At 43.0% G+C, this 13802-nt stretch overlaps 1 protein-coding gene across 1 annotated transcript in view; it reads right to left on the reverse strand.

Moving 5' to 3' along the window:
• SVOP (SV2 related protein) overlaps nucleotides 1–10062 on the reverse strand; it is a 92303-nt gene extending 82241 nt beyond the window's left edge. The window contains exon 1 of the mRNA XM_003789886.2: nucleotides 9655–10062. Within this exon, the coding sequence (XP_003789934.1) occupies nucleotides 9655–9689 (35 nt within the window). The 5' untranslated portion in view covers nucleotides 9690–10062. The remainder of the gene's footprint in view (nucleotides 1–9654) is intronic.
• Nucleotides 10063–13802: the final 3740 nt, after the last annotated feature.

Consider the following 13802-nt stretch of genomic DNA (forward strand, 5'->3'; position numbering starts at 1 on the left):
AAAAAAAAAAAAGAGAAAGCCTGGGCTGAAGAGCGGATGAGATGCTATTAATAATTACACTAGAACAACCATGATAATCCATGATCATGCCAGGCATCTCCATAGATGAGCTGACAATTATAAGTCTTTAAGAGCTGGAAATTCCCTTTAAGGTGACCCAGGCACCCTCTTACTTTTCAAGGAAGTTAAATGAATTGCCTGAGATCACACAATCATTTACATGCAAATCTGCATAATTCTTTCAAGACAATCCAGAGAAGAGATTGGCTGGGTCTATCAAGCCATTGTCTAGACCAGCTGGACCTGGAACAATCCTCCTTAAGACCAAAACCACTCAAACAATGGTCTCTTTATCAGGACACTTTCTTTCTTTGGCCTCTGGACTGTTCCCTTTAAGTCATCGAGGCACACTTCCCTGAGAGGTGAGGCTGGCTGGTATAGATAGAAATGTGTTTGAAACAGGCAGGGCTGTAGTCCTCATGCCTGTAGTCCCAGCACTTTGGGAGGCCCAGGCGGCGTGAAAATCACTAGAGGCCACGAGTTTGAGACCAGCCTGTACAACATAGTGAAACTATCTTCACACACACACACACACACAAAAATACAAAATGTGGAAGACCATGGTGGTGTGCCTGTAGTCCCAGCTACTCAAGAAGCAAAACCAAGAGGATCACTTCAGCCCAAGACCTTGAGGTTGCAGGAGCTCTGATCCCTTCCCTGCACTCTTGCAGAGGCAACAAAGTGGGACCGTGTATCAAAACCAAATGCAAACATAAAGAAATGAAAGGGTGTGTGAGGCTTTGTGCTTGAGGGTTTAAAGGCTTTGGTGGGTTACCTTTGAGGGCCCCAGGCTATTACAACATCTCCCTACTTTTTGCCTGAAGTGGGTGACACTTTACTTCTATGTCTCCCCCTTGGCCAAGGACCCTCTCTATCCATTTGCCATACCAAGCATGGAGGATGAGGGCCAGCAGGAAGTCTCATGTGTGTCTTTCCCAGTTAGTTTGGTTCTGTGTCTCTGCAGAGATCTCCTCAGTTAAAGGAGCCAGAACCTACTTCTTGTTCCTGTAGAACTTAAACACATGACTCCCCTACAAGGGTCAACATGGGCCCAAAGAGTTTACCTGGGACAACATCAAGAATGATTAGTCTTAAAATCATTGCAGCACTATTCACAATGGTCAAGACATGGTGGTTACCGGGGGCTTGGCCAGGGCAGGGGAAATGGGGAAACTTTGGTCAAAAAGTACAAAATTTCAGTTAGACAGGAGGAATACGTCTAAGAGATCTATTGAACAACGTGGTTAACTATAGATATTCATGATGTATAGTGTCATGTACTTGAAAATTGCTGAGAGTAGATTTTTAAATGTTCTCGCCACACACACAAAAATAAGTATGTGAGATAACGTATCCGCTAGCTTGACAGAGCCATTTCACAATGTACATATATTTCAAAACGACTTATTGTGCACTGTGAATAGATATTTTTATTTGTCAATTTAAAAATATTTTTTCAAAAATTGTTTTAAGGCCAAGTATGGTGGCTCACAGCTGTCATCCTAACACTTTGGGAGGCTGAGGCAGGAGGATTGCTTGAGGCCAGAAGTTCAAGACCAGCCTGAGCAGAAACAAGACCCCATCTCTACAAAAACTAGAAAAATAAGCTGGGCAGTGAACACCTGTAGTCCCAGCTACTTGGGAGAATGAGACAGGAGGGTCTCTTGAGCCCAGGAGTTTGAGCTGCAGTGAGTCATGATCATGCCACTGCTCTCATGCCTGGGCAACAAAGCAAGGGCATTTCTTAAAAAACCAAACAAAGGCTGTGCCTGTGGCTCAGTGGGTAGGGTGCTGGCCCCATATATCAAGGGTGGCGGGTTTGAACTCAGCCCTGGCCAAACTGCAACAAAAATAGCCAGGCATTGTGGCAGGGGCCTGTAGTCCCAGGTCCTTGGGAGGCTGCGGCAAAAGAATCACCTAAGCCCTGGAGTTGTAGATTGCTGTGAGCTGTGACATCACAGCACTCTACTGAGGGTGATAAAGTGAGACTCTGTCTCTAAAAAAACAAAAACAAATTGTTAGACTGGGTGTGGTAGTTCATGCCTGTAATCCTAGCACTCTGGGAGGCGGGGGAGGGCGGATTGCCTGAGTTTAGGAGTTCAAGACCAGCCTGAGCAAGAGCCAGACCCCGTCTCTAAAAATAGTCAGGCATTGTGGCAGGTGCCCAGCTACACAGGCAGTGGAAGCAAGAAGATGGCTCGAGCCCAGGAGTTTGAGGTTGCTATGAACTATGTTGCTACAGCGCTCTACCGGAGGCAAGAAAGTGAGACTCTTTCTTATATATACATATAAAAAAATTATTTTGGCGTTGAAACATATTTTTCTTAGTAAAGTATCACAATAATGAAAAAGGAAGTATCCCGTGTACTCAGTACTAATATGAAGCCAGTAGAGGATCTAATACACACCCACAAAGAGAAAAGCTCAATTCAATTCAAGATGGGGGGAGATCAGGGAGGGAGGAGGAAAGGGGAAGGGGGGATCGCCACGCTCCCACCTAATGGGCACCGTGTAAGGGTATGTGGCCCACCACCGTCTAGGTGCGGGACACAAGTACAACAGGGACTTTCCCTAACAAATGCAAACATTGTAACCTAATAGTTTGTACCCTGATATTAATCTGAAATTAAAAAATAAACTAATTAAATTTAAAAAAAAACTCACTAAATAATTGTTTTAATTTTTGCACGTAATCAGTAAGTCACAATGCCATTCTCCCAATCTCTCTGATTTAGTCTAAGGGGAGGACGAAGGAGAGGACAGATTGAAGAAACAAAGTTATGTCCGATCTTTCCAGGTAGACCGAGTCATTCAGTTGCTAGAACTTCCTAACGGTGGTCCCAACTGTCAGGGAAAATAATTCAGCTACTTTCCGGATTCTCATTCATAAAGCTCTCCTAATCATTTGGCCTGCACTGGAATCCAGTATTAGATGGAATCTACAGCACATACCTACATGCTCAGGATACATCAGATCCCACCCTTGTGAAGTTTTCACTCTGGTGAAAGAAGACAGACATGAAACAATAGATAATTATAGGGTATAGTAGGAGGTGATGAGTGCTATGGAAAAAAGAAGAGCATGGTACCGTGAGATACAGGAAGACTCCAGGGTTTTTATTTTTTTAATTGTGGTAAAATAGGCATAACATTAAATGTACCACTTTACCCTCTTTCTTTTTCTTTTATTTTTTTTGAGACGGTCTCTTTGTTACTCTCAGTAGTGTACTGGAGCGTCATAGCTCACAGCAACCCCAAACTCTTGGGCTCAAGTGATCCTCTTGCCTCAGGCTCTCAAGTAGCTGGAACTACAGGCACCTGCCACAATGCCCGGCTATTTTTAAAGACAAAGTCTCGCTTTGGGCTGGTCTCAAACTCCTGAGCTCAGGCAATGCGCCCACCTAGACCTCCCAGAGTGCTGGGATTACAGGTGTGAGCCACCATGCCCAGCCCAACTTTATCCCTTTTCAAGCATGAGTTTGGTGTCATGAAGTACATTCCCGTGGTCATGCAACTGTCATTAGCATCCATCTGCAAAACTCTTCTCATCTTGCAAAACATAAACTCTGTATCCATTAAATACTAATTCCCTATTCCCTCTTTCCCCAACTCCTGGGCAACCACCATTTTATTTTCTACTTCAATGAATTTGACTACTCTAGGTACCTCAAGCAAGTGGAATCATATAGTATTTGCCTTTTTGTGACTGGCTTATTTTACTTATAACATCCTCAAGGCTCCCCCATGTTGCAACATGTGTCAGAATTTCCTTCCTTTTGAAGGCCAAATACTATCCCCTTGTATGGTAGACCACATTTTTTTTTTTTGAGACGGAGCCTCAAGCTATCCCCCTGGGTAGAGTGCCATGGCATCACGCTCACAGCAACCTCCAACTCCGGGGCTCAAGCGAGTCTCCTGCCTCAGCCTCTCAAGTAGCTGGGACTACAGGCGCCCGCCACAACGCCTGGCCACTTTTTGGTTGCAGCCATCATTGTTGTTTGGCGGGCCCGGGCTGGGGATTCGAACCCGCCACCTTATGTGTATGTGGCTGGCACCTTAGCCACTTGAGCCACAGGCGCCAAGCTGGTAGGCCACATTTTATCTGTTCATCCGTCCACGACATGGGTTGTTTCCATGCTTTGGCTATTGCTCATAGTGGTGCTGTGAACGCGGGGGTACACACATCTCTTCAGCACCTTGCTTTTAATTCTTTGGGGTATACAACCAGAAGTGGAATTGCTAGATCATATACCTATTTTTACTTTCATTTTTTTAAGAGACAGAGTCTCACTTTGTCATCCACACTGGAGTACAGTGACCTGATCATAGCTCACGCAGCCTCAAACTCCTGGACTCAAGGGGTCCTCTTGGCTCAGCCTCCCAAGTAGCTGAGACTACAGGCATGTGCCAGCATGCCCAGCTAATTTTTTGGGGGCTCTTGAACTCCTGGCCTCAAGCAATCCTCCCATTTTGGCCTCCCTCCCAAAGTGCGGGATTACAGGCATAAACCAGCATGCCCGGCCAATTTTATTTTTATGAGGAACTACCATCATGTTTTTCACAATGGGTATGTTATTTTATATTCCACCAATAGCATACAAATGTTAAAATTTCTTCTCCACATCCCCACCAATACTTGTTATTTTGCTTTGGGGGGATTTTTTTCAATAGTAGCCATCCTAATGGATGTGAGAGAGGGCTGCAATTTTAAAGAGAGTGATCAGGGTAGCTTTGGTGAAGATGTGGCATTCAAGACTCTATGAAGGAAAAGCAAATATCTCAAAGAAAAGCTTCCTAAACAGAAGGAACCGTGCAGTTTTTTGTTTGTTTGTTTGTTTGTTTGTTTGGAGACAGAGCCTCAAGCTGTCCCCCTAGGTAGAGTGCCATGGTATCATAGCTCACAGTAACCTCCAACTCCTGGGCTCAAGCGAGTCTCCTGCCTCAGCCTCCTGCCCAGCCAAGTAGTTGGGGCCACAGGTGCCCACCACAACACCCGGCTATTTTTTGGTTGCAGCCATCATTGTTGTTTGGCGGGCCGGGGCTGGATTTGAACCCGCCACCTTAGGTATATGTGGCTGGTGCCTTAGCCACCTGAGCCACAGGCACCGAGCTGGAACAGTGGGTCTTGAGGTAGGAGCCTGCCTGGTATGTTTGAGGAATAGCACAGTGGCTCCAGCAGCAGGAATGGGTGGAAGACTGGAAGAGATGAGGTCAGATGGGATCCATGGGAGGTTCTTGAGCACAGGAAGGACATGATCTGACTTTTAAAGAATCCCTCTGACTGCTGTGTTGAGCACTGGTGGTGGAGAGACAAGGGCAGGAGTGGGGAGACTAGCACAGAGACCATTGCAACCAACCCTGGTGAGAGAGAATGAAGACTTGAACTAGGGGGTTGTGAAAGCAGTCAAGAAGAGTGGTTAGAGGCAGGGCCGATAGGATTTCCTGATGGGGCAAAAATGAAGTGCAAGAGGAAGAGGAGCCTTAAGTTGACTCCAAAGTTTTTGGCCCTAATGGGATGAATGGAGTTGCCAACAATGGAGATAGATGAGGCTGAGAGAGGAGCAGGTGGAGGGAAGATGAAGAGTTCAAGTTCACACACATGCTTTCACTCCAAAACCAAACATGTTCATTTGTGTTCTGCAATGGAGACTTTGCATTCCCTGTGCTTTACTACCTGAACAAGGTGGCTATTAGGGAAACAAATCCAGAGTGGAGAAAGACGAGTAACACCAGCACCTTTAGCTGCGCTCTTGCTCAGAGCCAGGCACTGTGCTGAGAGCTTCACAGTGCTTATCTCCCTGATGCCTACAACAGCCCTGCCAGGCAGATGCTATCACTAGCCCGGCTTTGCAGGCTGCCTGCAGGAACTCGATCATCAAAGAAATCTTTCCCAGAGCCACTCTCCTGGAGGAGCACGTGAAGCGAACTGCCACATCTGAGCATAGGGTGCTTATCTCTACATTAAGCACCCAGCTTTGGGAAGATGAAGTTACTGGCTTGAGGCCACCCAGCTAGTAAGAGACAGAGCCAGAGTTTGAACCCAAATCTGCCCAACTCAGACTCCACAGTTGTACCTTTCCTATTGATTAAGCCTAACAGAAATCAGGGAAGACTCATGGAAGGGATGGACTTAAGCTCAATATCAAAGGATAAGGCTGTTAGCAAGCGTACTCAAGAAACGCAGGGCGGAGTCCCAACTCCTTGTCACATACTAAGAGGCCCTGTATAGCCTGGTCCCTGCTGTCCTCTGCAGTTCTTTCCTGACTCTCTTGTTCCCGATGCTCCATCCGCTGATTTTGAGGCACACCAAACTTTTTTCTAATTCAAAGCTTTTACCCAGATACTTCCCTCTTCCTGGATGGAATGCTCCTTGCTCTGTCTTTTTTCTTGGATGACTCCTACACATCTCCAAGGGCTCAACTCAAATGTTAGCAGCCTTGAGGAAGCCTTCCCTGGTCTGCACCCTCACCTATCCAGAATTTGTCCCCTCACACTGCACTAGTTCTTAATACCACTTAAGACAAGTCTCATAATTATTTGTGCAATGATGTGTTCAGTGTCCATCTATCGCTCCCATCAGACCAGTGCTGTCCAGCAGAACTTTCTACAATTAGGGAAATGTTCTAGACCTATGCTACCCAATAAGGTAGCCACTAGCCACACATAGCTATTTAGTATTTGAAATGTGCTTAATGAACATGACTGAAGGGCAGATTTTTAAAATTTTACGTATTTTATATGGTAAATTATGCTGTATAAGTCATTGCATACACAAATTACATAACTGAAAGAGAATTTAAGTTTGAATTTAAATAGCCACATGTAGCCAGTGGCTACCATGTTGGGCCTACAACTCTAGACTGTGAGTTCCTTAAGGTCAGTAACCATTTTACCTTGCTCGGTTGTAGAATCCTTTGTACCTAGGATGGTGTTAAGGCAAATTAGTGATTGAATGAATGAAAGAAGCAACGAATCAATGTAGTCTACAAACTAGCTTCCAATAAATCATCCTAGAAAAGAGAGGCCTAGAAAAGGCCACACAGTAAGGCAGCAGTGGATGTAAAATCCTAGGCTCCTGAATCTCCTGTACACAGTTCTGTCCCTTGAGTAGACAGCAAGGGTTGTTTGTGGGCTCAAATGAACCATCCCAGAGCGGTGAGAAGGTGCTCCTAACTGCAAGGAAGGGTTATTTTCTTAAACACCGTCACGCCTTTACCCCTTCTCCCAACCTTGTAAACTACTTAGTGACTTATAATCTACTAACACTTGGTCTCCCATGAGACTGAGCCTATTCCAAAGTCCACTCTTGCCAACCCTTTACAAGGCACTCTGATTTTTTTTAACCATATTGTTCACAGTAAATCTGCTGCCTGCAATCTGTACATAATATGCTCAGGGTGTGGTTTAAAAAATATCTAAGTCGTGATTTGTAACCCACTCAGATTCATGTGGCCATCAGTTTTAGCTCATTCTTTTTCAGAAATTGAGGTCAATACATAGCAAAGTTAATTTTAAACTCACTCAAATGTAGATTGGGGGATCACGGATTATAATTTTGGAGAGTCTAGCATCAAGAACCCACATAGTTTGTTTTTATAAATGATGTTTCAGATGTAGTATAATACTATTATTAATATTATTAATGTGCATTGACTGCTTTGTGCCTGCCAAGAATTTAACACAACTTATCTCATTTGGTCTTCACAACAACTCTATAAATCAAGTACTTTTATGATCCTCATTTTATAGTTAGGGAAACTAAGTCTCAGAAAGCTTAAGTTACTTACTTGAAGTCACATAGCCAGGAAGCGGCAGAGTCAGGAACCCAACTCTGTCTGATTCAAGAGCCAATGTACCGAACCAGTATACAATTGTCTCTTTAATAGATAACATATGTATATATGTCTATAAATCATCAGAAAGAATAATCAAGAAATCTAATTCTGGAGAAAAGGACTGGGATTTAAAGGGAAGGAGACTTAACCTTTTATTCTTGTGCTTTTCTTTGGATTTTATTTTTATTTATTCATACATTGTATTATATTCATACAAAACTAAATTAATTTTTAAATTTAAACAAGTAAAAACCTCTTCCTATTTTTACTTCTTTTTAATTAAAGAAGGAATTGTCACAATAATGTCTGGTCTATATATTAGCAGGTGGAATATACATGAGTCTTTTTTAAAGTTCACATGCTCTGACATTACTGGAAAATTTATCCCAGAAGAACCACAGTTCCCATGTGTAGACTTATTCTGAATACCTGGATTCCTATTGCTGGTTTTGAATTATTTTTAATTTGGGGATAATAGTTTGATTTTTTAATCATACTTATTTTCAATGGAAGTGTTAGGTTTTCCTTGAGAGAGTTATAATCAGACATTTACATTTTAACGTGCTCATACATCAACCTCCAGATATTATAACTCGGCATCCTTTAACATTCATGAAATATTGCTGTATTACATAATAAGATATGCTATTTGTGGTTCAATTAACCAAAGCTTAAAAATAAATTTTAAATTAATTAAAATTTTAAAATAAAAGTTAATCTTACTCTGGAAGGTAAACATTACAATCCCCTTCCATACTAAGAGCCTCAGGGAACCATATAAGCCACACTAAAAGTCACTTAAGAGAATTCCTCAGTAGCTTACAGGAAAAAAAATACCATTTTTTAAGCCAAGAAAATACAAACATACAAACAATAATTAATTTTTAGAGTGAATCTACTTCTGCCATCCAAATGCCTAGTGATTCTAAAAATAAATACAACAACTAGAAATTTTTTTTTTAATGGTCTTTCTTGGAATTTGCTTAACAAATCACCATCTACTTGTGGTAGGAAAAAGCCCCTCTCTACAAGGCCACTGTCCTTTCCATTGCTTGGTTACACAGCCCTAAGATTTTAGAGCAAATTTGATATCTCTTAAAAATTCCCCATCCTCAAAGGAGTGTATTCTGACGTTCCGATGTTGGTCTCACTCTAGCTAGCTGTTACAAAAACCTTTCATTCAGAAGAAGGCAAGAGGTGTCAGCGACAGTGCTCAGCCCTCTCATTCACACACTTCATAAACAGCAGGACTTTGCTCAAGCCTCTCCTCTAGGAAGGAATCCCAGCTCTTTAGAAACCAGTTCGCAACATCAATATCGTTCCTTTCCGAAAGACCTTGCAGAAGAATTAGGAATTTCGCAGCACAGGAGAAGGGCTGGAAAGGACGGGTGTCATTGGGTGGATTCATCAATTCACTCCACATTTCAAAACCGCAGCTAATGCTTTCTTAAAGCACAGACCTCAAAATCCCTTTAGGATTAAGACCAATTAAAGGGGAAAGCATAACACCCATGGCTCCCCATAAGGTCCTGACAGATCCGAAAAAAAATAAACTGAGTCAGAGATACAGACGCTGGTCTAACGGGGAAGGAAAATGGCTTGTCTCCTCCAGGCCTAATTCCTTCTTCGGAAAACAGTTCCCATTAAATGCAAGAACCCAAGCCGAGATGCCTCCTCCCGCCCCCGCCCCTGCAGGTTTCCGTTTTTTAAAAGAAAGCCTGCTTGCCTCCCTCTCGCCCCCATGACACTTGACACTCACGGCAGCTGCCTTAGCTGGAATAAGTCCTCCTCCATGGCCGCGCTGCGCCAGGGCGAGCCCTTTTCATGGCCCTTAAAGGTAGTGGTGGAAAACGAGCCCTCGGGGTTTTCAGCACCGGGATGCCGGACAGCTCCCGCGCCGCTTCCTCCCTCGGGCAGCAGCTGTTCAGGGGAGGAAGCCGCTGGGGACCAGCCCACGAGACAAAGCCGCCGCCGCCAGGAGACCGCGGCGAGAGTGGGCGGAGAGGAGGAGGCAGAGGGCAGAGCAAGCTGCGCGGGAGAGGGGGCGGGGAGGGCCCTTCTGCTCGCAGGAGTTTACAGGCTCTCGGTGGCTGCTGGTGCTCTACTGGGTTGCTTATAGGGCGAGCCAGCCTGTGAAATGGCTGTCAAGGTGCCAATGAGCATCTTTGGTTGACGATGCCTCCCCAAATGTTTATTTGTAGGGATTAATTAATGATAATCGGCATAATATTCTTGAAATCCAGGCTACTATAACGAATACAGGTATGCATTTTAATGTAGTCACGCATTTAAGTACTGTTTATGAAGCACCTACTGTGTGCTGGCCCTGTAATGGGCACTGAGGGTGTGACAGAACAAATTCGACATGTCATTAGCATCATAGAGCTGAAGGTCTAGTGAAATGAACCAAGAAAAAAATGCAAGTTAAGTATGAGAAGGTCAAAGATCATTCATTCATTCGACAGACATTACTGAGTAATTTCTACACCCCTGACTCTCAGGAATCAAAGATCCTTCCTGTCCAATTCAGTGGTCCCCCTGGTGCTCCTCCCACTAGAATTTCTGTCTCCCCCCACCCCCATCCGCCATTAAAACTTAAGCTCCATAAACTTTCACTGACATGGGCAAGTCCTTCAAGAGTGCCTGGCAGCACCTAGAAGGTTCTCAATGAATAGGTGTTGAATGAATAGTTCTCAGTTTAAGCTGCGCAGAAGAATCACCTGACTAATCACAGGCCAATTGAACCCAACCTTCTAGGTGGGGGCTGGGCCCACTGAGCCTGGGTAATTTTTAAAAGCTTCCCAGCAACCTGGAGTAGAAACTTTGATTAAATGTGACCAAATGAAGAGAAAAGAAGTTTTAAGGATGTCATATGACAGAAAACTACAAAAATGACCCAGGATGTCAGCTGGCAGGAAGTATAAGAATGCTGATTGAAGGTTCACATGGAATTAAAGGAAAAGGGATACATGTATCTCCATCCTATTGTTTCTCTTGGGGAACCTTTTCTGTTACTATGTTTCTCTCTCCCCAATCCCACCAATATCTTTTTTGCTCCCTCAAAATAATTAGCTGGCTATGGAGGATTAGCTGGCCATGGTGGTTTGAGGGAAAACTAAGTTCTTATCAAGCTTATGGAAATCAACAAAAGGTGTCCAAAATTGAGAAAACAAAAACTACCCGTATACGCATCTTATTTAGAAATATGCCAAAAATTACTAAAAGAGGCAGCTGAAAGACTGAGGGTGGGATGGAAAGAAGTAGAATAGTGTCTTTAAAAAAAAATTGTAAATTTAGTGTAGTTTATTTTTAAAACCATGTGCATGATATTACCATGATTTTTAAAAATGATTTTATCATGCTAAATATATATGTGTTAGCCAGCTCAGCTGCCATAATAAAGTATCATAGTCTAGGTGGCTTATAAAGAAAATTTTTTTATCACAGTTTTAGAGGTTGGGAACTCTGAGATCAAGCAACCAGCATGGTTGGTTCTGGTAAGGGCTCTCTTCCTGGCTTGCAGACGGCCACCTTCTCACTGTGTGCTCACATGGCCCAAGCATAGAGAAAGAAAGCAGCCTCTTTTGCAGGTGTCCTCAAACTACGGCCCGCGGACCACATGCGCCCGCCTAGGACATTTATCCGGTGCAGGTGTTTTTGCCGCCGCTGCTTGTCCTGCTTAGCAGCCGACTCCTCCAGGGGCCCGCAGTCCAGCCCTCCAACGGTCTGAGGGACAGTGAACTGGCCCCCTGTTTAAAAAGTTTGAGGACCCCTGCTCTTTTCTATCATGTCTTCTTTCTTTTCTTTCCCATTTCCTTTCCCTTCTTTTTTTGATAGGATCTTACTTTGTCACCCAGGCTAGAATGCACTGTTGTCAGCAGAATCATCACAGTTCACTACAACTCAAACTTCTGGGCTCCAGCAATCTTCTTGCCTTATCCTCACAAGTAGCCAGGACTACAGGTGTGTAGCACCATGCCTGGCTAATTTTTCTATTTTTTGTAGGGACAGGGTCTCACTTTTGCTCAAGCTGGTATTAAACCCTGGCCTCAAGCAATCCAGCAAGCCTCCAGCCTCCCAAAGTGCTAGGAATCTAGGTGTGAGCCCCTGGTCCCTGGTGTTTTTTCTTATGAAGGCAGTAATGTCATCATGGAGGCCTCACTCTCCAGACCTCATCTAATCCTAATTACCTCCCAAGGGCTCCGTCTCCAAATACACATTTGGCTGGAGAGTGGGGTGGTGGGGAGGGGTGGAGTGGGGTGGTTAGGGATTCAATATAAGAATTTATAGGGACAGAAATACTTAGCCCGTACCAATATATAACATAAAATTCACCATTTTAACCATTTTTAAGTGTACAATTCAGTGGCATTAAGTACACTTGCAATGTTATATAACCATCACTGCTATCCATTTCCAGAACTTTTCAGCATCCCCCCCCAAAATTCTGTACCCATTAATCAATAACTCCCCATTTCTTTCTCCTGTCAGTCCCTACTAACCTCAAATCTTTCTGTGTTTATAAATTTACTTATTATGGGTAATTCATATGAGTACAATCACAAAATGTTTATTCTTTTGTGTGTGTCTTATTTCACTTAGCGTTGTTACGATGGCTGGGCCTGGTGGCTCAGGCCTGTAATCCCAGCACTTTGGGAGGCCGAGGTGGAAGGACTGATTGAGCCTAGGAGTTTGAGGCTGCAGTGAGCTATTATTGGGCCACTTCCTTCCAGCCTAGTGATAGAGTGAGAGCCTGTCTTAGGAAGAAAAAGATTAAGATGGTAAATATGATGTTGTGTGATTTTTACTATAATAAATAAATAGTTCAAGGGTATTTTAATGTTATGTATATTTTACCACAATAAAAAATACACAACTGAAAATGTTAGGCTAACCCGTGAGCACCATTCTTTATAATATGAAGACAATTCTTTTCTCACTTGTATTTGTATCTGTTATTGCCACAACTTAACCACTTATGTATTGCCTTTTAAAAATTATCTTTAAAATATTTGGCTTACAATAACTTTTTTTTTTTTTTTTTTTGCAGTTTTTGGCTGGGGCTGGGTTTGAACATGGGGCCGGTGCCCTACTCTTTTGAGCCGCAGGCACCAGCCTACAATAACATTTTTTTAAAGAACAGTGGTTCAAAAAGAATTAACATAACACCTTGTAATATGACTTTGTAAGGACTCAAGTATATGATGACTTCTTCTTACTTCTTATTACAGAGTTTTATGTTAAATTTTCCCTAAAAAAAAATAGGGAAGTAGAGGCTTCCTACATTTAGTATGTTTCCTAAAATATTTGCTAAAGTGATCACCAGTCCACCCATTTTTAACCCACTTACACTTAGAGTTCCATGAATCAGCAGAAGCAAAAGGAATGGCGCTGAAAAATCAGAAAGCAAATCAGAACTATTTTAGAAAGAAAAAAATTTTAACTCTCAGAATAGCCTTAAACAAAGAATTCACTTCTGATTCACTGTTCTATCTTTCACTACATTGGACCCCAGAGCTTTGCATTGGGAGCACTCAAAAAATGCTTGTTAAATTGAATGGAAACAAACTAGTTTCTCATCCAGGTGTGGAGGGATCCAAGATCTATTTTAATCCATGGGAATCAGGAATAATAGTTTATATCAGAAGTGGCAGGTTGCAGGTCCATAAGTAGAGTGATCGACTCATCCTAGTTTGCCCAGAACTCTCCCTGTTTTAGCACTGGAAGTTCAGCGACCTGGAAAACTCTTCAGTCTCCAGCAAACCTTGATTACTTTACCACCCTGAGCCAAATATGGTATAGAGATGTGTTTTGAATTGCCTGAAGAGTTAGGAAGAGTAACTTCTGAGTATAGAAGTTATAACCACAAAACTCTTTTTTTCTTTCATTTTCTTTTTTTTTTTTTTT

The sequence above is a fragment of the Otolemur garnettii genome, unplaced genomic scaffold (genome assembly GCF_000181295.1).
Source record: "Otolemur garnettii isolate 467f Iridium unplaced genomic scaffold, OtoGar3 scaffold00038, whole genome shotgun sequence".
Taxonomy (NCBI): Eukaryota; Metazoa; Chordata; class Mammalia; order Primates; family Galagidae; genus Otolemur; species Otolemur garnettii.